Source organism: Argentina silus, assembly GCF_951799395.1.
Source record: "Argentina silus genome assembly, chromosome: 1".
Classification (NCBI taxonomy): domain Eukaryota; kingdom Metazoa; phylum Chordata; class Actinopteri; order Argentiniformes; family Argentinidae; genus Argentina; species Argentina silus.
Genome location: NC_139655.1, coordinates 38,050,281 through 38,076,534, shown reverse-complemented (window position 1 = coordinate 38,076,534; position 26,254 = coordinate 38,050,281). Strand labels below are relative to the sequence as shown.

General features: G+C 41.1%; 1 protein-coding gene across 8 annotated transcripts in view; it reads left to right on the top strand.

The window, feature by feature from the left end:
- Positions 1 to 17,913, top strand: part of dlg1b (discs large MAGUK scaffold protein 1b) — a 108,219-nt gene extending 90,306 nt beyond the window's left edge. For 2 of the 8 annotated variants that reach the window (XM_083673595.1, XM_083673591.1), the window contains 14 exons: positions 666 to 792; positions 2,562 to 2,718; positions 3,542 to 3,644; positions 6,829 to 6,943; positions 7,386 to 7,562; positions 8,242 to 8,308; positions 11,503 to 11,536; positions 12,419 to 12,460; positions 13,495 to 13,545; positions 13,777 to 13,878; positions 14,270 to 14,442; positions 14,849 to 14,958; positions 15,414 to 15,505; positions 15,706 to 17,913. In XM_083673595.1, the coding sequence (XP_083529721.1) occupies positions 666 to 792; positions 2,562 to 2,718; positions 3,542 to 3,644; positions 6,829 to 6,943; positions 7,386 to 7,562; positions 8,242 to 8,308; positions 11,503 to 11,536; positions 12,419 to 12,460; positions 13,495 to 13,545; positions 13,777 to 13,878; positions 14,270 to 14,442; positions 14,849 to 14,958; positions 15,414 to 15,505; positions 15,706 to 15,812 (1,457 nt within the window). In that variant the 3' untranslated portion in view covers positions 15,813 to 17,913. Of the gene's footprint in view, positions 1 to 665; positions 793 to 2,561; positions 2,719 to 3,541; positions 3,645 to 6,828; positions 6,944 to 7,385; positions 7,563 to 8,241; positions 8,309 to 10,970; positions 11,071 to 11,502; positions 11,537 to 12,418; positions 12,461 to 13,494; positions 13,546 to 13,776; positions 13,879 to 14,269; positions 14,443 to 14,848; positions 14,959 to 15,413; positions 15,506 to 15,705 lie in introns of all 8 variants that reach the window. The other 6 variants (XM_083673593.1, XM_083673589.1, XM_083673592.1 and 3 more) reach the window with 4 other exon arrangements.
- The last annotated feature ends 8,341 nt before the right edge of the window (positions 17,914 to 26,254 follow it).

Below are 26,254 nucleotides of genomic sequence, written 5' to 3'. Positions count from 1 at the left end.
ACTGAGGTTGTAATAGGGTGGTAACCTGATAAGCCTCTATTCTGGGCCCAATGCAGCCTTGCTACAGTAAAGTACATACCATTGTGGTAACTGTGACCTAAAGCCCATGGCCTTATTGTCCTTACATAATAGAGATATAGGCCTAAAGTTCATTCACATGAAATTCAACAATACAACACGCATCAGAGCTACAATTTTTGTGATCAGTGAAGCCTCTTGCGACCCAATCGACATTGATTGAGCTCTATGTAATGGAAATGAGAGCTCTGTTGTTGTTTGGAGACAGGGGACACATTACTGTAGCACAACAGTCCTTCCGGATGTAGGGTTGGGTTTGCATCAGCTTACCACCCCCTCTAGCTCTTCCCTGTCCTCATGGGATTGCGTCTGTAACAGAAGCCTCAACACACATGCACAAGCCAAAGGAGAGAAGCTGAGACTCTCAAGTCTCACTCACTGAGGTACTAGGTGGGATCAGATGTTCCATATGCGTTTCAAAGATACAATCGCTTAGTCAAACACTGCCGCAGCATCCTAAGAACTTTTTCACCCATGTAAATTTACCCCAGTGAGCTCAACAAGTTTCCATGCAACATTTGGGGGGGGACCTCCATTTGTGGTTGGTGACTTAGTCTAAGCCATAACTGTTATCCTCTCTTCATCAGCCTACTCCCAACACATGGAGAATCATATCAGCCCTCCCAGCTACCTGGGCCAGCCCCCTCCTCCAGCCCCCTCGGGACGATACTCTCCCACCCCAAAGAGCATGCTGGGAGAAGACGATGTCACCAGGTAAGGCAACGTCATTACTCTACATTTTGCGTTTTGTTGATCAGGGAAGATGGAGAGCATGGCATGGAGGGATGGATGATTGGGGTCTACCTTTATTTCAACGTCCCCAAGGGCAGACCACTGTGTCATTCTGAAGCCAGAGACGGGACTGGATTTATTTTTAATTTCTCTGAGGCCAGCCAGCCAAAAGCTGCCATCGTGCTGCGTTACGGGTAAACAGGAGGGCAGATGGCCAGTTCCCCGGACAGAGTTCTCTCTCTCTCTCTTTCACTCTCTCTCTCTCTGTTCTTGTTTCCTTCTTCTTCTTTTGTTTCTGTGTAGGGAGGGGCTGGCACGCGTGCTTGAGAGGGCACTATACTACCCAATTCTTCTTTATTGGCAGGATTTAGGGTTGACAAAGAGGGGGACAAAATCACAGGGGACCTCACTCGAGTCCCCTTAAATAAATCAAACTATTGGACAATAGTACAGTATGAACCAAAGTAGAAAACCTAGTCTGACTGTGGAGTGCTAGGCAAATTTAAGAGAGAATATTGTATGAACCAAGCTTTAAATATAGCCAGTCATCCTGAGAACAATGTGTTAACGTGACCAGTAAAGTACTGTTGAAGAGTTAAAACTCAGATAGACAGATTCGGGCTTAGACAAATTGCCCAAAACGGAGGACGGTTTATGTTTTGTGTCAATTGATCACGTATACAATGTTTTTGTCCCCTTTAATGTATACAGGTGATTATGACAACATATGGCTTATGAAATCAAGTGAATACATGTGTAGTTAAAGGGATATTTCACCCTTGAATTCTACTTTTGCAATCATTTACATACATACCTTCTAAGTGGCCTATAGTTGGCCTGTGTGCAGGTATTGCAGCATGTATTCCATATATCCATGGAAACATCACAAGTCACCTCTTCCCAATAGAATGGGAAAGTTCCATTCACTCTGTAATAAATGTCTCAAAATTCTCGCAGTTGTCCGTTTATGTATACAGTACTTCTTCGAAAAGGTGATACACTAAGCAAATAATAAGTTGTCTATTCTAAACGTGATATTTCAGTCAAATTGCTGAATTAGTGGTGAATTGCTGAAAAGGGTATTGGTGTCAGGAACTGATGTTTCTGTATGAGGTCATCTGGAGTCCAAGTGAGCCAGTTAGCAGCCTAGTCAGCAACTAATGCTAACATCATGTCATTAGACTGAAATACAGAGTTTAGAATGTACAACTTGTCATGTATTGTTTGTTTTGTGTTTCACTTTTATACATAAACGGACAACAAAGCGGATTTGGAGAAATATTTATTACCCACTGAATGGTACATTTGTGGTGCCTGTCTTTCCCATTCTATTGCAAAGAAGTGATTTGTGATGTTTTGATGGATATATGGAATACATGCTGCAATACCTGCACACGGGCCAACGACAGAGCACTTGGAAGGTATGTAAACGATTGCCAAAGTAAAAAATAAATAAATAAGAGTGAAATGTTCCTTTAAGATGTCCTAATCTCTCCTGTCACTGCCCTAAATGGGAGTGAAGAAACAGAGTTTTTGCCCTCTAGTGGCAGCATAATCTAATCACCCAAACGTGCAGCAAGAACACACATTGGTTCAGTGTGGTTCCAGTGTGAAATATACATTTACCTTACACTTGCACTGAAAACACTGTCACTGGTTTTGAACCAATAGGTTCCTTCATTTGACCTACTTGTGAAATGTCATGTTTTTTTATTGACATTTAAAAAACACAGTTGTGGTCTCCTCCTCAGAGAGCCTAGGAAGGTGGTGCTCCACAGAGGGGCCACGGGGTTAGGCTTCAACATCGTGGGTGGAGAGGACGGAGAGGGTATCTTCATCTCCTTCATCCTGGCAGGAGGACCAGCCGACCTGTGTGGAGAGCTGAGGAAAGGAGACCGCCTCGTCTCTGTAAGAATTATACAAACACACATATGCTTTTACGTGGAACCTGCTACTAACGTTGTAGGGCGCTACATTTCTGTCTCCCATATAGGTACTTACAAACACACACACACACAAATTAAATCCCACATCTATTTATACTCACAAACAATACTTACAATTGAATTATTGCTTAATGTTTGACCTGTAAATTAAAAAACTATTTACTAAAACAACATTATTGGATTCAGGATGCTCAAAAGAACATTAATCTCACTAAGTCAGACTCTCCATTTAAAGTCTGATGGTGAACTGTAATGTGAGTGAGGCTGGGAGACTGATGCATCCGGTGAATTTTATCAGCGCCACAGATTTTATTGACCAATAAAGAGAAGTTGAATAGGTGCTTCAAATGGAGGCAATGGATCTCAACCGTAAAAAAAAAAAAAAGGTCAAACAGGGAATTGACTCCACAGTGCACACCTGCCAAATGTTGGCATGGAAAATATTGAGCTAACTCAGGAGGGGCATGGTGAGAGGCTCAGACAGGAACGCTAGGGTGTGGAGACTTGCTAGCCACTTCCTGTCCCCGGTGTTTACCTCCTACACCCCCAGACTCCCCAGAAGAGATGAGACTCTGGGTTCCAAGATTAGAAGAACATTGTGAGAGGATTGTAACTATTATCTGCCCTCATTTTAAAAGCCACAACCGTTTTTTCACTTCCCACACGTGTTGCCTACGATCGAATGTTCAACTTTAAGTCATGTGCGTTTTGAAAATGCAAAGTCAATCCTAAAAAAATGAAATGGCCTCTAATGATGAGTGTTTCCTCTCTGGTTTGCCTGGCAGGTGAACGGAGTGGACCTCCGTAGCGCCACTCATGAGCAAGCTGCAGCCGCTCTGAAGAACGCCGGTCAGACCGTCACCATAGTGGCCCACTACAGACCAGAAGGTGAGTCATAGCGACATGTCATCTGCGTGCACCAATGAAAACCACTGGCTTTTCCACTTCTCCAGGCTGCTGTCCATCAACCCAGACAGTATGTAAGTGCATATTATCTTGGGTTATTTCATTTCAGCTGCCCACGGTTATCTTAGCAGGCTAATAAGTGTTCCCATAGGCATCCGATCAGAGCCGATGCTAATAGAAGATCATCAATAGATACTCGTACTGCTTCTGGGAATTGATTACACTCATGCATTTCCTCCAGTTACTTGAAGTTAGTACATGTGTTTTTAATCACAGTTATTGACAGATTAGATTAACTGGATCAAGGAACGAATATGATTGCAGATTTGATTCCAACTATGTCCTACCTATATTTTGGACTAATTCACATGAGGAGAAAAAGCTCCAGAACACAGGATAACTCGATATTCTTGTGTTTACAGTGCATGAATTAAGAAAAGAATATTGAACCAAGGATGACATTGGTCTGAAGTATATTGCCTTGAATGGAGGGAGAGAGAGAGTGAATTAAGGCTGCGAGTGGGTGTGTTATGGGAAGTAGAGGAGAGAGGAGAGGGGGATACTGAGAGGACTTGAATTATTGAGAGAGGGTTAATGTAAGTGAGAGGGAGAGAGAGAGGTTGTGTGTGTTAGAGATGGGAGGGAGAGAGTTCAGAGGAAGAGAGACTGCAGAAAGAAGAGTCCCCTAGTATGAGCTGGTTTAGTTGCAGCTTCATACAAGGCTAGGACTGGACTGGACCAACTAATAGAAGGAGCATTGAATCTCTGACCCCTCTCACCTTACTTGGATCAGTCCAGGGAGAACTGTAAGTATTAAGATGATAGAAACAATACAACTATAGGAGTGCACAGTATTATTAACATTTTCCAAAGACTGTGTCATACTTCACAATTTAGTAATGCACAAAAAAAGTGTCTGGTTTATATTATAAGGTGAGTTATTGTTTCAGTATTGGGATGGGATCAATGGAAATGTGGCACTATACACCAACAAGTTGACTATGGATAGTACTGTGTTGATTTTGTTGATTTATTTGCATATAAAGTATGACAGTATCGTCCCCATCACATGACAGTCTCACAACATGACAGTTATGACTTACAAGAGATCCTCTTGTTCCTTGTATGTCGTACACCATTTAAAAATTATATATGTTATCCTTGTTTTAGTCATCATCACAGTTTCCTCTAATCTATGTGTTTCATGATGACATCACAGTGATAGTGTATGTAGCATATCAGCTTCCAGGGCAGGCTTTGTGCTAACCTTTTCCACTTGCAGGGGAATCTGATCTGTTGTTAAGAAGTCATTCCATCGCAAAGCAATGTCAAACTGTTCACCTCACCCAGCCATTTGTTCTATTCAGAATAGCCCTGCACATAGGCCTAATTCTGTGATGTGTGCAATGATCAGTATGTGAAATCAGTATCAGTACTTAAATCCTTTTAACAACAATACAACAATATTCTATGATGGAACATGTAATATGATATATTATGTAAAACCTTATATAATAACAATATGAACAATAATTTGCAGTGCTGAAATGACTGGTTATAAATGAGGCCATTTTGTCCTTCTCTGCCAATGATTTCCCAAGCCAGTGCTGTACATCCCCTCAGCAGTGGATCGATAGATCCTTAATCCATGTTTTTTAGGAAATGCTTATGTATGAAATACAGTGCATTCAGAAAGTATTCAGACCCCTTCACTTTTTCCACATTTTGTCACAGCCTTAGTCTAAAATGGATTACATATTATTATTTTTTTGCCATCGATCCACACACAATACCCCATAATGAAAAAGCGAAAATACATTTCTAGAAGTTTTTGCAAATGTATTGAAATACAGAAATACCTCATGTACATAAGTATTCAGACCCTTTGCTATGACACTCTAAACATTTGCTCAAATTCAAAAATGTCTTTTTAACAAGTCACTCAACAAGTTGAATTGAGTCTATCTCAATGCAAGGATAATAGTTCATGTGATTTCAGAATAAATATATTTTGTTTTATAGTCTCTGGTTTGCATAGGAATCAATGACACACTGTGTGGATTAGGATGTCACTACCAACTCAGCAGATTTCATAATTTTCTCTTAATCTTGACAAACATACCCATAACATGATGCAGCTACCACTATTCTTCATGTGGTGGAAGGTGCGGAAACTACATTGCATGTGCTGGATTTGCACTAAACTTAATACTTTGTAGTAAAACCAAATAAACACATTTCCAGCCACCTTCTTTTCTGTATCACTTGAATTCATTGTTGCAAACACAATTATGAATGCAAGAGATTATTTTCCATTAATGGATTCTTTTTGGCCACTTATTATTATGGTTATAGAAGAATTTTGTAGAGTGACTGAGATGATGTTTCCCCATCGACTGTGCTTTTTCTTCTCCACCATTCAACTTTGTAGATTTTTTAATTCTCCCTAGGTCTCAGGGTATTACTCCTGAGCAGTTTTGTTCCTCTCCATTTGCTCAGTTTGTAATGACAACCTGACACTTCCACATAGTGTGTAATTGATTCCTATGCAAACCAGAGACTATAAAAACCAAAAAGAATCATTCTGAAATAACAAGTTGAGTGACTTGTTGAAGACATTTTTGCATTTGAGCAAATTTTAAGAGTGTCATAGCAAAGGGTTTGAACACATGTGCATGATGTATTTCAATTTTAATGAATTTGCAAACATTTCTAAAAACGTGTTTTCGCTTTGTCATTATGGGGTATTGTGTGTGGATTGATGGCAAAAAAAATAGTTTTAAGCCACTTTAAATTGAGTCTATAACCAACAAAATGTGGAAAAAGTGAAAGGGCTCTGAAAACTTTCAGAATGTACTGTATACAGTGACATCCTAGATGTGATCAGTATATCTCAACTTGAAGGTCAAAGTGAGTGGATCACAGGGACTGCCTTTGACACTTCGGTTGCAATTATATATCATTTAATACTCTTCAGGTATCTTTCACTCTACTCTTTTTCTCACTTTGTATTGAACTCATTTCTTAAGTGAGACTTCCATCTAAACCTCCCTTGGGTTTCTTACTGCAACTGCACATGCATGTATTTCCATGTCCTGTTTAATAATGACAAAGAAGTACACATTTAACCACTTAGTATTAAAATGAAGGCATGTTGTTTGTCCAGAATACAGCCGGTTTGAGGCAAAGATCCACGACCTGCGGGAACAGATGATGAACAGTAGCATCAGCTCTGGGTCAGGCTCGCTGCGGACCAGTCAGAAGAGATCACTCTACGTTAGGTAAGAACCCCTCAATAAAGACGTTCTCAAAAGTCAGCTAAGACCATTCACTAAAAGATCCTCAAAAGTCATGTGGAAAGGTCAGATGAGAGAAGTCATTCATGTGGTCAACAAAAGTCCAATTTTTGAGGTGACAGCAGCACACAGCCAATCTTACACGTGTTGTTTACCCCACCTCTGGGACAGCTAGCAGAAAGCTAAACTTTTCAGGGTTGTCATGTTGATAAACTGTCTCCTCGGTCCATTTTACGACACACGATGGCATGTTTTCCACGTTGTTTATCCAGAATGGTGGATCAGCCAATTCAGATGTATGGGAAGCAGCTTCAAGGTTTTGACGACAAGCTGCATTTTAGATGATGACAAAGATTTTACCTCATTATAAAATCACTGTCTGTTGATGAACGTTGCAATACTGCATGTGCTCTTGTGTTGTTTTTAGAGCCCTGTTTGACTATGACAAAACCAAGGACTCAGGGCTTCCCAGCCAAGGCCTCAACTTCACATTCGGGGACATCCTGCATGTGGTGAACGCCTCTGACGATGAGTGGTGGCAGGCCCGTCAGGTGACCCCCCAGGGCGAGGTGGAGGAAGTGGGCGTCATCCCCAGCAAGAGACGGTAAAGTCTGTCATCCCCTCATCACACGAGCAACGACCTGTGTTTCTAGGTGTAGCGGTGTTTCCAGTACAATTCCATGACCAGGGATCATGACGTTGCTAAGCATTGAAATGTACCAGTGTATTCTCTGAATAATACATGTGTGATCAGTAATCAAATAAAATTGTATTTGATGCGTACATCGCATACAGCCGTAATTGATATAGTGAAATGCTTTGGGATCATGTTCCTCGATCATAATCAACAATATAATATAGTAAACTGACCTGTTGAAGGGAGGAAGAATGATTTAAAGATACAAATAAAAATGCTGCATATGGATGTGAATGATGCCACGACTTATTCCCTTTTATTTTTTCTGGGTGTTTTTAAAAATAATTCTGTTTGACTATACTTAGTACCAACTCGGTACCAGAGCAACATTACAAGTACTTGTAGCTGGGCTCTGGCAACATTAGTTTTCACCACAGCACACAGTACCTACAGCAAGCCGCATCCAATTAGCCATTCATTCACAGTGTGTGCACAACATTGTAAACCACCTCTGATAGCAACTACTCAGTAATACACACAATTGCATGTGGTGCTATAATGAACTAATTAACCCATTATAGCTAGAGTATTGTTCCTTGTCTAACTGTACCGAATCACATGACATCTCCTTGACCTTTCACCCCAGGGTGGAGAAGAAGGAGAGGGCACGGCTCAAGACCGTAAAGTTCAACTCCAAGTCTAGAGAAAGAGGGGTGAGTGACCCACTTCATCTTTCTTCTTTGTGTCAGATTGGGCATCAGCCATTCTATTTGCACAGATTAATGAGTATTGTATATAATAAAAGTGAGGATTGTCATGTTTGAAGTTGATAAGCCCCGTCCAGTTTTGGATGTAAAAGATTCACAATACCAGAATGACTGTTTGCATGAAAGATGGCCTTAAGTTTCTAAGCATATGAAAAACAAATGTAGTCTAGAAAATGACACCATAGATATGCATTGTTGAATGTATTCATTTTTGTCCAGCATTGGATACTAGTACTAATCTAATGTCTAATTAACTAATGTTAAAGTTTGGAAATGCTACAGAAGCTACCTAGTTAACAGCATGTATCTGATCTTTTGAGTCTAGCCACCATTTCTTTTCTAACTTGTATATAACTGCACTGGTAAACCAGGGTTGGCCGGCCCGACCCATTACCTAAAGCACCTGTGGCGTGTTCTTCTAACACGCCAACCAAAGCACCCAGCGCAGCCCCCTAACACAGCAATCAGGAAAACGTGCATGAGACAAAAACTAAGGACCGATACGCTTGCCATTGATGTCTGCCTCTGCCACCTCCCTCCGCCGACCTCCCCTTTTCCCACGCTCTCTCTCTCTCTCTCTCTCTCTCTGTCCATTTTAACGTTGGCTGCTCCGTGGTTTCACGCTCCTCTCTTCGTGCTGCATGTTCTATCGACACCTGTTAACGGAACCGTGGAAACGTCCACTTTTTGGTCAAACTGATCGATAAAGAGTTGCATGTTAATGTGCAGCTCAAGGTAACAGCTATGAGTGTTCTCATCTCCTCATAGTTGTATTTAGACATGGGTCTCATTTCACAGTATTTACACCATAGATTATATATACTGTATACCCTTTTCCATTAGTCAAATCAAATTGCTGACATTTTCTGGATGCGTGAAAAGAGCCAATATCAGGTCGATTTGAATCTGGCTCTTGATTTGAGGCTGTCATCCACCGGAGGCTGTCATCCACGGCTAAGCTTTATGTGCCAGAGAGTATAAGAACGATTGAAACAAATGTGGTTGAATCGCTTCTCTTGGCATGTGTGCAAATGCTTTGGGGCTGTTCCGTTCTCTGCATCTCATTTTCATGCAAATTATGGCCCCTTTAATAATCATTTTGTAGTCCACTGTTTCTCTTCCTATGCTTCCTCTGAGACCTCACCCCAGCACTCATCTCTGCTTTGCACATGCTCACTTTGGCTGTGGGTAGATCCTAACCACAAGGTGGGCAGGGATAATCAGTCTCACTGTCAGTCAGAATGCAGCCAATAGAAGATCCTTCCTATATTGTTCTTCACATCAGAGAGCTTCCATTGGGTAGAATTCATTGATAATTGACAGGATGAGAACCCCGCCCATCGGACAAAGAAACATCATTTCCACTCATGTTTTGGTGATATCATGTGCTCCTCTGGTTCTGTGGCTAACATTGTGTACATTTTCCTACATTCATTTTCTAATGACTGACTTTGTAGCTTTTCCCTGGTATCATATGTTGGAACATTACTACAATTACTAAAATATTGATTAACTACAATTCCTATTTAGCAAATCTCGTCACAAGCTGGTCTTGATTTTGAAATCACTCTGGAATTAATCCAGCACCAGCATTGATTATTGATTAAATATTACCTAAAACGTTTTATATTATGACTTGCATATACACTCACCAACCACTTTATTAGGAACACTATACTAATACTGGGTAGGGCCTCCCTTTGCTCTCAAAACAGGCCTCAATTCTTCGTGGCATTGATTCCACAAGATGTTCTAAACATTCTTTTGAGATTCTGGTCCATGATGACACGATTGCATCACGCAATTCCTGCAGATTTGTCAGGTGCACTTTCAAGGTGTGAATCTCCCGTTCTACCACATCCCAAAGGTGTTCTATTGGATTCAGATCCGGTGACTGGGAAGGCCACTGAAGAACACTGAACTCATTGTCATGTTCATGAAACCAGTTTGAGACGACTTTTCCTTTGTGATGGTGCATTATCATGCTGGAAGTAGCCATTAGAGGATGGGTAAATTGTGGCCATGAAGGGACGCACATGGTCAGCAACAATACTCAAATAGGCTGTGGCATTCAAGCGATGATTGATTGGTATTAACAGGCCCAAAGTGTGCCAAGAAAACATTCCCCACACCATTACACCACCTCCACCATGAGAAGGTGTACAGGTGTTCCTAATAAAGTCCTCGGTGAGTGTGCATATATAGTCTGCTAACTAGGGCTGTCAGTCGATTAATAAAAATAGTTGATTAATCTACCGATTCATTTAATGTGGAAATGTTATTGTTAAATTATTTTTCACCTTGCAATTTAGGTGGTCACATATTTTCTAAACATTTCTAAACATGAAACCCAAAGTGGTGCCTAGACAATGAGTAATAGGGTCCTTACTTATTGTGCTGTCATCACTCTTGGCTTATTTTAAAATGATTTTAGTGAAATTTGAGTGAAGGAATCTGTCTTTGGTCCCCAATGCTTACCTCACAACAGTGCTAGCCACAGACTCCAGCACCAGGTGGTGAGAGGGCTTCTCATTTTCTCCATACCGACATCAGACACCCCCTTCTTCCCCTCCTTTTTTCTTTCGCCCCCCTTCCCTCTCTTCCTCAGCAGTCACTCAATGACAAGCGTAAAAAGAACCTATTTTCCCGAAAGTTCCCTTTCTACAAGAACAAGGAGGCGAGCGAGCAGGACACGAGTGATGTCGACCGTAAGTACAGCGCGAGTGAGAGAGGCGTCACAGGCGGTCTGTCAGTCATAGAGGTCAGAGGTCAGGAATGGAGGAAAGGCCAGCGAGGTACCGCCAGACACAGCGTGCGTCATGACAACAGGGCCAGACCATGACAGAACCGCCACATGAGTGCAACTTTTAATTCATGTGAACCAGTGTAACATCATTAGTCTTATTTCCTTATATATTGACAGTACTGCACCATCGTCTATTTTGAGCCAACATGGAGTCCATGTTGAAGTCTATGCCTATTCCTAATGAGCCAACATGGCTGCCCTGTTGCATTGGCGTAGCTGTGTCCTGCGGTAGTTTCCCCTCACTCGACTCTTTCTCACAGTAACGCCAGTAACGTTTTGTCCTCTTGTGGTTGTTTTCTCCTGTTTGGCTTGCTCTCTGCTGACTGCTCCACAGGACAACCCTGACGACATGCTATCCAAAGTCCAGAGTAAGTCCCTCAGCTTCCAGCCCAAACTGCTAGCGAAGGCCTCCCCGACCCACCCACGCTCATGACTCCCTCTGGCTAGCACTCCATCTATTCACTGTCTCTCTCGAAATCGAATGAGCCCCCTACCCTCAGGCAATTCAACTCTAACACACACACATACACATACACACACACACACATACATGTGTGTCTCTCTCTCTTTTACTGTCCCATTCCAGTCTTCTCATTAGTGCTTCCTGCCCCCCCCCCTCACTCTCATCCCTTTATTGAACTGACTTTAGACTCAGAGCCATTTTATGTCTTTGTTTGTTATTTTTGTACACCAGGTAAGTCAATTGATTTGATATCCATTTTCCAATATCTACAAGGTGAGAAGTGAGTACTGGAGCGACAACGAAACTAATAGAGCTAGAGATGGAACATGTACCAAGACTTAAAGACAATATTGAACTGGGCAGAACAGCCTTGAATTGGTGTGGGTGACATCACATTTTCTGATGTGTTCAGCCTTCTTGGGAAATGCTGTGACCACACCATGGCTGAAGTATCTGAATAATTTTACCCCTCAGAAAATCAAAATGCTCTGTGTTTGTCTGTATGAGCCCAAGTGTGTGTGATGGTGTTTGTACTGTATATTGAATAGTGACAGTTTTAGCATTAGTTAGGTTTGAATGTTACTTTCGTAACCATGTCCATTGTCATTTTTGTCACATTTGGAGAGGCTGACTCAATATACAGCAATGGTCCAAATGTTTTGTTTGGCCGACATCGCTGTTTTGACTTCCAAGGCAACTTTACCTAAAATGCCACTAATTTGAACCAATGTACCCCTATCTCTGTTTTAGCAACTCACCATACGTTCCTCCTTTGTTGTAATTCCAGAACATGTCACTTCTAATGCCAGCGATAGTGAAAGTAGCTACCGTAAGTCTCCTAACTATTATCTAGCTACTAAGCCCTTCATAAATGCCTGCCGCTTCTCTGCCTTGTGCTACTGTGCTGGCAGCGCTAACGCCGTGAGAGATCATGTTCAATCCGTTATGAGCTACTACTTAACTGATGTCACTGCTGTGTGAATGGCTTATTTTCAATATATTATCAAACTAAAACTGGACCTTAACACCACCCATAACTTTGACTTGATGTTGATTATTTAAGGCCTAACAGTTTACCACCGTGATTTTGCACTTGGCCTGTTAAATTCTAGGTCTCGTTCAGCCTCTTTGATAAACCTTATGACTGGAGGCTTGAGGCTTCCACTGGAGTGCACTCTGGCGCTGTGTGCAAGTGCGAGGGTGGTTTTGAATGCTCATGTCTGGTCTGCATGTTGCATCTTTTCACTGTTAACAATGTGTTTTGTCATCATACAGTAGGTACAACACTTCCATGTGCCTCTGCATGACTTCACACAGCACTAGGATGTGGTGACCTGGGTAGAGAGAGTTGACCAGTGTACTGGTCCATTTACAAGTTATTGACACAGAATCACCTCAAATTGTTTTCAGGGGTTTTAATGGCACATAGCTAGTAACTAGTGAACACAAGCCTCCCACCCTGTTACTTTTCATCCCTTTAAAAGTTCCTAGCCCATCTATGATTTTTCACAGTCAGTAACTCTGATGGTTACGAAGCCCCCAGCTTCCCCACTACTAACCCACTTGTTCCCTATTGAGCTGTCAAAAAGATCACACATTGTTCAGCTCTTGTACACCTTAGCCACAAGTTCAAAGTCATTCACTCTGGTCCAATAGGCCTCCATCTTTTCCCCCCGAAAATTGTGTCTATAAGCTCTCGTTCATAGGAATAATAGTTACGTATATAAAGCTTGTGTTTTCCTCATAACATTTCAGTAAACAACAAAAACCACCAGACTAAAATCAACATGGCATCATAACATTTGTCAGCATACTGATTGGACGGTTAATAGAGTTGTTTCTGTGGTGGCTCTCTGTTTGTAGGCGCTCAAGATGAATATGTGCTGTCCTACGAACCTGTGAGTCAACAGGAAGGTGAGCAACATACTCCGTTTCTTCCTCAACATTGTATTTTACTCTCTCGTAACTACTCTATTTCTATTACTCTCTCTAGTGTTTCAAGAGTCTTCAGTAATCAAGATACATTTCATTTGAGCATGTAAAGCCCTAATAAACATCTGTAAAATACTTAATTAAAGTCAGCTGGATATGTGATATTCAGAGGTGGTTGTTGTCCTTAACACAATTCACTTCTTCTCCCTTCAGTCAACTATGCCCGTCCAGTGATCATCCTGGGACCTATGAAAGATAGGATAAATGACGACCTGATATCGGAGTTTCCTGATAAATTTGGTTCCTGTGTACCCCGTGAGTATAACGTATCGTGTGTGTGTGTGTGTGTGGTTGGCCCTAATAACATGATGTACTGTCTACTATGGCCAGGCTTATACTTATTGTGGCTAAGAAAACGTGCTATACATTACAAATTTCAGTAAATATGTTATATTGTTATCGATGAGAATGGGAACTCCTCCACCCCCTGCTGTGAGCCGTTGCTGGTGTATTTCACGGGCGAGTTGGTCAAAGTTTTAGGTCGTTACTCTAAATAGATGAGTCAGTCATTTATTCACAGAATTATCACTCACTGTCAAGCATTTCCACAGACATTATGAATGGGAGCTCAGACTTAATACTGTCCTTCGATTAGTGTCCCTCCTTGGGCTTCCCTGTCTCAGTGCATCCCTCCTCTCCATTTCAGACACGACAAGACCCAAGCGGGACTACGAGGTAGACACCCGGGACTACCACTTTGTGGTCTCCAGAGAGCAAATGGAGAAGGACATCCATGACCACAAGTTCATCGAGGCGGGCCAATACAACAACCACCTGTACGGCACCAGCGTGCAGTCTGTACGCGAGGTGGCGGAGAAGGTACAAGGGCCAAAGCTCTTCCTTAGCGGGAGTCCTTCACAGTGTGGCATTGAGTTACACCATGTGACTGGTTTATATTCCTAGTGCGTGGGCAGTTTTGACAGGCATGCTTTTGAAACAAGGTAACAATTGTTTAAGTACAGAGTAATTGGAGACCAATGCTACAAATCACCAGTGGCATACACCCTATTTTTGGACGCATGGTAAAATCATATTAGAGAACATGTCCAATACATTGAAATTCAATACATTGCAAGATAAGTGAAGTACACCTACACACCAGTGTATGTAAGGTTGCCCCTATTCCTTGTGAGGCCTTGGTTAAGGATTGTTCAAACTCAACCAAAAAACATCAGTGTGAAGACCATACACTGCATTGACATGATGTCTCTCTTCCCACCCTCAGGGCAAACACTGCATCCTGGACGTGTCAGGAAACGCCATCAAGAGACTCCAGCTAGCACAGCTCCACCCTGTCGCTGTATTTATCAAACCCAAATCAGTGGAAAACATCATGTAAGTGTTAGCTACTACAGGAGCAAGACCCACTCATAACAACCGCCTGCTTATCTCACATCTCCAAAAGTGGAGGATTGGTTCTGACAAAACCATGACAATTATTATTCATTCGGGGTAAGTTTTGTAGCAGCTTATTCTTTTAATGACCCAGCCCGAGAGAGCAGCAAGGACAGAACCAATTTTTTGACGGTGGGAACGAACAAAATGTGCAAAATTAAGCACTTTGCGATGAGTGGTCCGGACTTGAAACTATATTATAGTACCATGCTAGCCACTAACATATGGGGATACACACCCTGGTAGATGTAACACAGTTGGAACAATGGCCTGGACAAGGTGCTGCTGTTCTTGCCTAGGTTTGCTTCCCTCTATTGTTGAGCTATAAGGTGCATTGTTTTTTCCTCCATGGGGCTTCAAGGTGTTCACCCCTCTCCTCCTCCTGTTTTCCTCAGGGAGATGAACAAGAGACTGACAGAGGAGCAGGGCAGGAAGACCTTTGACAGAGCCACTAAACTGGAGCAGGAGTTCACCGAGCATTTCACAGGTGAGGAAATTATCCTGTTCTTGCTTACTTCCCACTCCCACCTGCCCACCCATTCACAGGTGGTGTTTGTGTTTGTGTTTGTAATTTGGGGGAAGGGGTTGGGAGCAGAGCACAGGAAACAGAAGGACATTTGAAATTGCTAACATTATCATAACAGTTAAGTGTCAGTGTCACTAAGCCTTTGTGTCTCTCTGTTTTAGCTATCGTTCAAGGAGACACTTTGGAAGAGATCTATGATCAAGTCAAACAGATCATAGAGGAACAGTCTGGCCCATACATATGGGTACTATCCAAGGAGAAATTATGAAGAGGTCACACTTTCTATTTGCCCTTCGTCCTCCCTTTTTTATTTATATTTCTTTCTTCTTCTCTTTTTTTTTTTTTTTTTAAACGATCTGGTCTGCTGAAACTGGCAGCACTGCCACCTCCCTCACATAGGTCCGAAACCTATCGTTGCCCCCTTCCCCCAAACCCCCCTCTGCCAGGCCTCTCTCATTAAGATCAAAGGTTGTGACCTTGGCAACCTTAATGAACAGGTTTGTCCATGTAGAACAAAGTCTTCACTTGTGTCGGGGTCAAGAAGTGAAGCCAGTGACGACAAGCCAGACCAGCAGAGCAAAGCACAGAGGGTGTATGTTAAAACGGTACAGTTCCTTAATGTTTAAGGGAGGTGACTTTCTGAGAAGAGAGACATGTAAGTGTTTTTTTTTGATAAGTACGTCCTATTGAAAGGTTTTTATTTCTTTGTTTAGACGATGGAAGAAGTTCAGTCTCAGGCATTGGGGTCAGTAAAAAGTGGAAACAAAAAGCAAAACTTTGTCTTTTTATTATTTTTTTCTCCCCCCCCCCACTCTCCCCACCCCACGTACCTTCAGCATATTTATCATAGTACTTGTTTTTCTTTTTAACAGATGTGTTCACTTTTGTTTGCAACTTCTGTGGTTTAGCATAGAACAGTGGTCTTTAACTCAAGTCCTGGAGGGTACTGTCTGAAAGCATCTACTGGGTTTTACTGTAGCCTTTGCTTTTAACGAGAAATACATGAGATGGTCAGATTAACTCTGTGTATTGTCAAGATTCATTAGTTTATACTAATTTCTGAAATGTTTATTTGCGTGCGACTACGACACCTGCTCTTTGAATATAGATATTTTGCAGAGGTTAATGCAATATTGTACATGTGTTTCTATACTAATGCAGATCAAAGGTGAACTGAAACACAGTCCTCTAGGTCTTGAGTTTAAGATCAGTGTAAGAACGATGGAACGTTTTTTTAAGCTGTTATCAGTGTCTTACCATTAAATGACTATTTGATCATTTGAGTTATGTTTTTGAAAGTCCTTGACAAATGCGAAAATAAGGAACTGCCATTTTTAAGTGTCCATGGGTTTGTCAGCAAAATGCAGATGCAAAAATCGAAAAGTTTATTGTACAATGAGATTTTAAGAGATATTTAACCCTCTGTAAACTGCCTATTTTGTTATAATAAAAGTCTATATTGAACTTTACGTAAGCACTACTACTATGGGAATTATTTTCGTTGCATTGTTAATCATGTATAAATGCAAAAATATTGAATATATATTTTTTTTTTTTCTTTTAATTTTACCATCACCTCCATTGTCTTTCATTTTCTTTTAATAAAAGTTAACATAGGAAAGTTATTATTCTATTACTGTGCTCCCTTATTCTGGTTCTTGAGAACCTATGGGCATGCCTTTTTATCCATAACATAACCTCAAACTTTTTATCAAATTGCGAAATGAGAAGTGCAATGGACAAGATGTTAATGTTGGTATATTTAATGGAACTTGTGAGATTCAGTTGGATAGAAAATGAGTCAGTAACAGCGTAGTCACAGAGGCTCTGCTGTACCAGAGCCAGTAAGCACTGCACCAACAGAAATAATTTTATTTGTAAGAGAGCCGTATCAGAAAGCGCCACTCTGGCAGCTAAAATCCTCTGATGTCTTCTTATGGTTACTGATTAATAAATCCATATGAGGTACAAGCTTCGAAAAATACTTTTTATGTAAAAGATTAAAGTACAGTTTTTCACACCTACCCAATGCAAATGCCCTGACTTGAAAACATGACTTCACACGAGGAATGTACTTGCTATCCTCATGTTGGGTTGTCCATACTGTTGCGCTGGTCCACGATGAGAACTGAAGGTCCAGACTAGACTGTTTTTAATAGACATCATCCAGCAGAGGGCGCCATACCTGGCTTCTCTCTGAGGCCTCTCCCAACCCATCCTCGCCTTCAACACAACGTCTTTTTCTACACTGCTTCAACCACCACCTCAGCTTTCTGTAGGACTACTTTGGGACTGTCTGGAAAATGTAAATAACCTACCAATTCTCATTCATTCCATTGGTCAAAAGAGGCTCATGAATAAAGACAAAACTTTTCTCATAAAAGTCAGTGTGGATGAGTCTTCCTTCTGGTGGATTGAATGGTGATTGAGTTTAAATGCGTATTGAACCAAGGAGCCAAATGTCTGAAGCAGAGGAGTTCATTTCTGGCTTCATTGTACACATTTGTAAGATGACATATTAGTTCAAGTGTAGTTGATTGTGACACCTGTTTTAAAGTGTGTGTGTGTGTGTGTGTGAGAGAGAGAACATAATAACACCTGCAATAATTTCAGTTGCCTCAGGGTTGCCACAGCATGTAAGATTCTGCATGATTTGGGACCGAGTACCCCTACCCATAGTGGTATATTAGAAGAGTGGCACCAATGAAATTACTGGAGGCTTCAAATAGTTCTGATTTACCCAATATAGATTTTTTTATTGGACTAAGATATGTACGTGGTAGGGGCTAACAAGACTTCAGACAGGGAAAAATGGCGGATGGAAAAAGGTAGTTTCGGTTCCAAAACGTCATGGCTACTCAAGTAAAACAATAAAACTACCACACATTTGGAAAATCTCTTGATGTGATTTAACTTTAACACACAACTTTTACTTTAGCTAAGAAGTTTCAGTTGAAATTACAGTTTCTATTCAGTTTGAAAATTATAATCTATACTAGCAATATTTCTCAGACTACCCAGGCAAGCAAACGGTTGCCTGCCAACTTACTCCATAGGTTTGCATGAAGGAACAATTTTAGTCACCATAAGCGTAATAGAAAATGCACCCTTTTATTGGCGCCACTCTTTTAATATACCACTCTGTCCTTACCCTAAATGACTGAGGTAAGACATTTTGCCAATTTTGAAATATAGCTATAAACTAGTGAACGTTCCCATGTAGCTCATACCTTAGTATCAGCATCAATGAGCACACTTTTGACAACAACTAGAGCATGAGAACACATTAGAAATGTCAACATGATCTTTTTCTACCCCTGCTTTAATTGTGGGGTGTTTCCATAGCAAGTGTGACCAGCTGAAACACACACAGCAGTGTCTGAGTAAAAACTCCAGAAAGTGTCCTGTGTGAAGGAAAAAAAGACCTCAGTCTCTGCAGCTACAGAAAGTCATGTGTAAGGAGGTGAATCTTGAAAGACAAAAGCAAGCCTTGTCCTTGGCCCCTGGGGAAAATGAGAGGGAGATCCCCAAAACCTGTTGCACTGGCATTGAGTTTTCAGATGATTTGCAGTAACACCAGTCAAACCAATTTGAGGAGATGAATAGACAATACAGATAATATCAATACATTTGTGAAGGAGTCAATCCAAATGAGCACTCAAGAGGTTGATCTAGATGACTGCAGCAAGACTCTGGCTTCTAGGGAGAATGAGACAGAGATTTTCCAGTCCCACAGTACCCCACCCAAGAACCCAGTAATGTCCAATGCTCCCCCAAATCGGAGTCTGCCCCCTGGTGTGTTAGAGCATGTCCTTTGTGCTATAGGACTTTTTTTTAACAAATCAAGCATGAATCAGTATCTGAGACTTCACACACAGAGACAGGGACCTTCTACCTGCACTATACTGTATGTTCAAAGAGCTTTTGATGCCTCAGCGATTTCAAGAGACATCAGGGTTAGAAATTAGGTTATGGGTCAATGCACCAATTGTATCAAAAGTGAAGTTTCCACAGGATATATAAAAAAGATCTTCTGTCATTGTGACTGCCTATGGCCCCTGGTCTGAGCATTGATTACTTTATCTTATGATAACTGATGGATAGATGATTCATTTACTTAAACAATATGGTCTGCTGAAACTGGCAAAATGTATTTGTTGTAAGTCGCTTTGGATAAAGGCGTCTGCTAAATTCCATAAATGTAAAATATGCCCCAGTCTTCTGTTGTTGCCATCATCAACATCAGTTCAAGAGTGAATGCAGGCTAAAAGCACACATGATTTGTCACACAGGGAGTGGGTTTTCCTGTATGTATTGTAGCAAGATGTTTCTTGACCATAAAAAGTTATATAATCATATTAGTAATGAACATACTACTAGACCACATCTGTGTGATATATGTGGATTTCGTAAGACAATTTACTTTGAAATCACACACAGGTGAGCAGCCATATCCTTGCACAGGAAATCTGAATTGCCATTTGAAGACGCATACAGGAGAGTGTACATTTGTGTGCACTTTGTGTAAAGTGAGCTTCATGAATTATCCCTTAAACAAAAGTAGCGCTCCAAGTCAGAGACTTGACTGGAGATGCTTCAGCAGACAGCTTTGGCTGTAACACCTTCCGAAGTTATCGTTGACATTTAGTATTAAAGATTATCTCAGGTTTTACGAGCTTGGTGTATTGCATACAAGTTGTCATTTAAGAAGTCTATGGATTTTTTCCCCTCCATAAACTAAATTCATTGATTTGACCAATGTTCCTTACACCAGATTCCAATTGTGAGATACAACCAAAAAGATGTCTTAAAGAAAAGTTAGCACGCCCTGCATTTAAAGAGCCACACACTTCTGAATGACAGCTCTCTCTCATTATCCCCTTAGTTACTGATGGCGCTCATGGAACATGTATTTGAAGATTCTCATGAGTAATGCCTAGAAATGTTCCGTTGCTGTTCCGTTGCTGATAGCATATCAGTGCTCTACATAGTCACTGAAGGTGCTTTACCCACCCTGGTTCCCGTACACAATCCTAGCCCAGGATTGCATCATCCTCTTCTATATAGCCCCTCAAGACCCCTTTCGCCTGTGCTTCTTAAAACTAGATGGTCCGTAGTATGACCTGAGGGTGAGGTAGTTTAGTTTATTAGGATCCCCAGAAGCTGTTGCTGCCTACTTCCAGCTGTTATAAAGCTCCACATTCCACCATGTCATGGAGGTTCAGTGACATAGCAGGTGATCTGAGATAGATTTTTTTCTTTCTCACTTTCCCTTCTCCCTTCCCTTTCTCTGTATCTATTCTCACTATCCAACCAGTTCCTCTCAGCCCTGTGAAGCCTCCTTTTTCATTGTCTGTAACATACTATGATTGCTCACATAACAGTGAGCAGCAAAGAGTGAATGCTACTGCATGCGCTGTATTGGGCTTCTACTGGGCTTATGGGTGGGACAGTGATAAGGGCCTCTTTTCTAGGAAAGTAAAGCCTCACTGTTGGGCAAGTGGAATGTGCCTAACTGATACTGTTAACACTAAAAAGGCGGGATGAAAGTGAGATGGCTAAGGGTAAAGAGGATTAGGAGAATTTCAAGATGAGAGAAATACAGTGAAAACATAAGAAAGGGGCCTACTGGGAGGTGGTTTGAGAGTGTGCCTCAAAGATCTTTCTGTTAAACATGCGGAGGAACATTATTTGAAACCACCCCTGAAGCTTTCCCCTACGTGTCTGCCCAGCTGCTGCACACTGTCTGGCCAGCTCCCTTGCAGGTAACCTCACTGGTAGACTTGGACTGTGTCAGCAATAGCAGAACCATAGACCCATGCTTCCTGTGGAGCAAACCTGAGCCAAAGACCACATCCAGAGCAGCAGGAGAGGCCTGCTGGGGAGACCAGCCAAGGTCAAACAAGGGGAGAGAACCTTAGTGGCCATTATGAATCATACAAACAACACCCATTACTTTCAAGTAGATATTCATGTCTTTAAAAGTAGAGGTCCTAAAGCTTTGGAGGTACTGTAGTTCCAGGGGGTCAGCAATTGTAATTATGATAAATTGTATTGACATATCTGTACATATCTTTAAATGTTTGGCTCACTCTGATGTGAGCCAAACCATTTGATTCAATTCCAAATGTCCTCAATGGCAAACACTGCACTTACTGTCTAAAAGGAAATTCACAGTAAGGCTGAAACCATCCTAAAAACCACCTACATCTAACAGGCTGTTGGTTCTGGCAATGCCTTTTTGCAGTGTGTGTGAAAAATCTAATGTACCACCAAAAAAAGGAAAACAAATCTACAGTATGTACTTCCTGGTTTAGAGCATGGATTGTAATTAAGAAAGAGTATATTCGTATATTACTCTGTATTTGAGCTAAATAGTTATTTATACACCACGCAAAGTTTTAATCATAATTTGGTCATCCTCAGAAACTAGGGAATTGATGTTTACGTTCAGCAAATGCAGAAAATACTCAAGAAATCTGCACATAGTGTCATTGATGTCTTTGTGTCCGCCTGGTGAGGATTTGGTAGCGTCTCTCTCATATACTGTACAGTCCCAAGTCTGAGATTAACTGGTGTGTTTATGTGATCTGTGTGTGGCGTCAGTGCAGGTGGGGACCAGGTGGGGTGGGCTTATGATGTAACTATATATTGTTGTTTGTGGATACTGCAAAGTTCCCAGTATGTCTTGAAAAATCAATATCAAGGTTTTGCGACACTGACATCTATGAACAAGATAGATCATTTCTAATGATGATGACATAGACCTCATGTAAATTCAACTCAGTATGCTCCAGATTAGGTCAGTTTAAAGTGCCGCCTCTACAGGCTTCTGTATGTCTGATAGACATGTCCTGTATATCTGTAGATATTCTGTAGACATTCTGTAGATATCTACAGTACATGTCAGATATGCGACTTTTGATATGTTTTGTTAAAGTGTGACAACCGATTACTGATTAAAGTCCTGGCCTCTCCTACTCCTGTTCAACACTGTTGCACCTGGATTAATATTTGAACAAGGGCATTCCATGTCAATCGAAAGGTCTAACGTTATCCGGTGGCACAAGTTATGATTGCGCATAGAAAAAGAGTGAAGGAAGGAAATAAGCTTAGCTTGCCAGCAGTCGCCGCGGGAGCTTTACATTCTTGGCCCAAGCTATCAGCAACTAACAACGATTTACTGGAATTAATTCCATGGAACTTTCAAAACTCTAAATCCATGCTTACAGTATGACACCATGAATAGAATAAAATAATAAAATAATAATAAAAGTCCCTTGGTGTGAATTGTCTCATTGAGTGATGCAGGCTCAATGGTGCATATCAGAGGTAGTAGCTTAGGCCCTGCAACAGAATGTATTGTAGTCTATGTACAGGACATTCAACCTGGATTGCTGTAGGCATCCTAGCCCTGTTAACCCCAATCAATTTCCCTCATACACTGCAAATAAAACCTGTTTCAGTTCAGGCTTGCAAATTGGCCTATGCCTCAGGGGAGTTACCCTCCCTAGAAACACCAGCCGATTTTAAAATGAGAAATGGGCTTGGACTACTACATTTAAATGCCAGGAACTTAATTAATAAAATGCACTTCATCAACACATGGGCTCAACAGGTGAAACATGGCTAAATTTGTCAGTGCCTGACAATGATATGTCCTTAAATGATTATACCATATTTAGGACAGACAGAGAAGGGAGAGGACGAGGAGTGGCTATTTTTGTCAAAAACAGTTTTACAGCATCTGTTCTGCTGAGATGCCAGATAAATCCACCTTATAAATATAAATATAAATATATTTCCACATTAATTAAATTGCAAATTGCATCAGTGATCACTCTCCGATAGCCTGTATTAGAGAAAGGATGACAAAATCTGCTCCATGCTTCATTACCAAAATACATTGAAGATACATGAAACATTTTAGCGAGCAAGATTTTTTACATGATCTTTATTGGTCATATCTTTCTCTTATCAGCATACCTGACCCTCATTTGGCTCTAGAATATTTCTCATCTATATTTAAATCTCTGGCAGACAAACATGCCACCTTTAAACGCCTTAGAATTAAGAATAGATCTAATCCTTGGTATTCCACATAACTTTCAGACCTCCTTTTGTTGAGAAACCAGGCCTGGGCCAAAACTACAAAAACCGACTCGATAGCTGATTGGCAGATTTCAGACAACTGAGAAAGATCCACCTCATCAATTAAGAAAGAAAAATCAAGCTACTTTCTAAGTGCTTCTGCTGGTGATCCTACACAATTTTGGAAAACAATGCCCCAGTTGGCTCGATGGGAGATCAGTCAACTACTAGCGAATCTTTGTTTTCATTTCAACCATTTTCTACTTGTGACGTACTAGATGGCTTAAAACTGACATCAAAAAATGCGGGGGCTGATTGGGGCTGATCTGCTTGATCCAGTTATTTTTAATCTGTTCTCAGGTGCTATCCCCAAGGTTTGGAAGGCAGCCCATGTGCTCCCTCTCCATAAAGGTGGCGACCCCTCCGACCTAGAAAACTACTGCCCAATATCCAAGCTATCTTGCCCTTCCAAAGTATTAGAGTCCCTGGTCAACTCCCAGCTAAGAACCTTTTTATCTTCTCATTCTATTCTAAATGTGCACCAATCTGGCTTTAGACCTGGTCATAGCACCATCTCAGCGGCTATACTTGTCTTAAATGATGTGTTAAATTGCCTAGATAAAAAAAAACATTGTGCTGCCTTATTTATAGATCTCTCCAAAGCATTCGATACGGTCGACCGTTACCTAATCACTCAGAGGTTGTCTGAAATAGGCCTGGATCAGGCTTCATGTAGATGGGTTAAAAATTATTTAATGGACAGAATGCAGTGTGTCTTAACTGATGGTGTTAAATCTGGTTTTCTGGACATAACAAAGGGTGTTCCACAAGGATCGAATCTGGGTCCGTTTCTTTTTACTATTTACATCAACAATATTGTATTGTCTGTAAATAATTGTAACCTGCATCTATATGCCGATGACACTGTTGTATATGCTATTGCCCCCATGATTGACCTGGCTTTTCTGAGCTACAGTCTGCATTCGCTGTTCTGCAGAGGGCATTTGTTGGGCTGAGGTTGGTGCTTAATACTGGAATGACAAAATATATGTTATTTACCAAATCACAGAAAAATGTATCTGATTTCTGCATATATATTTGGATGGTGCCCCCATTGAGTCACCGTTTATAAATACCTGGGCATTTGGTTTGACAAAGACTTGACGTTCAGAAAGCACACAGAGGAGCTTGTTAAAAAGCTACGATTTAAGGTGGGTTTCTTTTATAGGAATAGATTGTGCTTTTCCCTGAACATCAGAAAGCAGATTGTGCAATCAACTCTCATGCCAGTACTTGATTATGGTGATGTCATCTACCAAAAAGCAGCAGCCACTACTCTTAAACCTTTGGATGCCATCTATCATAGCGCCCTTCGCTTTATCACAGGTGATAGTTTTAATACTCATCATTGTATACTTTATCAAAAGGTTGGCTGGACCTCGTTAAAATCCTGTAGATCTCTTCATTACTCCCTTTTTGTGTATAAAGCCCTACTCTATAAACTCCCGGCTTACCTAACCTCATTATTAAAATTCAAGAACATAAATTACTTAACCCGTACTCAGAGTTGGTTAACTCTTGAGGTTCCACCAAATTGGGTAAATTCACATTTAGTTATGGTGCACCTAACTGGAACAATCTACAGATTTTTTTTAGTTTAGATGTTCTGGTGCCGCTTGGGCAATTTAGGGTGTTAATTGAGGACCTCCTTGGTGAAAGATGTGATTGTTTCTTCTAATATTGTGGTTTTATATGATGTATTGATTTCTGTATTCAACTGTGTTGTATTTTCTATGTGTTGTTTTGTTATTGTGTACATATTGTGGACAGGGTGTACCTGCAAAAGAGGCCTTGGTTTCAGTGTGTTTCCCCTGTGTAAATAAAGGTTAAATAAATAAATTAAATAAAACTAGGGGGGTCAGAGAGTCTGGGGAAGGGTATGGGCTGTTACAGGTCAGATGGGGTCCTTTCTTTTCCTTCCTTTTTATCTTTCTTGATGACCAGTACTGTGCTGTCTTGTCCAATATGAACATAGTTATTGTTGCGATCAATAAACAAGTTAGCTAGCTCCGTTCCTGTCAGAGAGACAGAAGGAGAGACAGACACGTTTGGTGAGGGCCGTCACATGATGCAATCTGTGGTAATGAACAGCCTATTAATAAAGACCACCTACAGGGTTGTGTGAGAAGGATAGATGAACTATAATTAGACCTCCTCAAAACATAACAATTACAGTACTGTACTAAATCCTAACAAGAAACGAACAATTGAGCTTGATTCAGGTGTGTGTGTGATTTGGCATTACAAGTTGTCATGTTGTTGTGTTGGCACCAGGATGGCACCGACCTTTATGCCACCACAACGCTACGTTACAGAAGGTAGTCATTAGGTTATGTTGGCATCAACTTCATCACAGCCTAACTTGAAGTTAGTTGACTGCTGTGTTTGCTGGGTCAAAAGTTATATTTGGATAAGCTCAAACCAAATTCAATACAGAGACTGGTAGACTGGTTGATGGGGAATGATTGAGAATAATAGCAGTGAAGTAGCATGGGGGTTATTCAAGGTGATAGTGTAATGGTGTTTCTGATTGGCTGGACCAGGGATTCGTAAACGTTT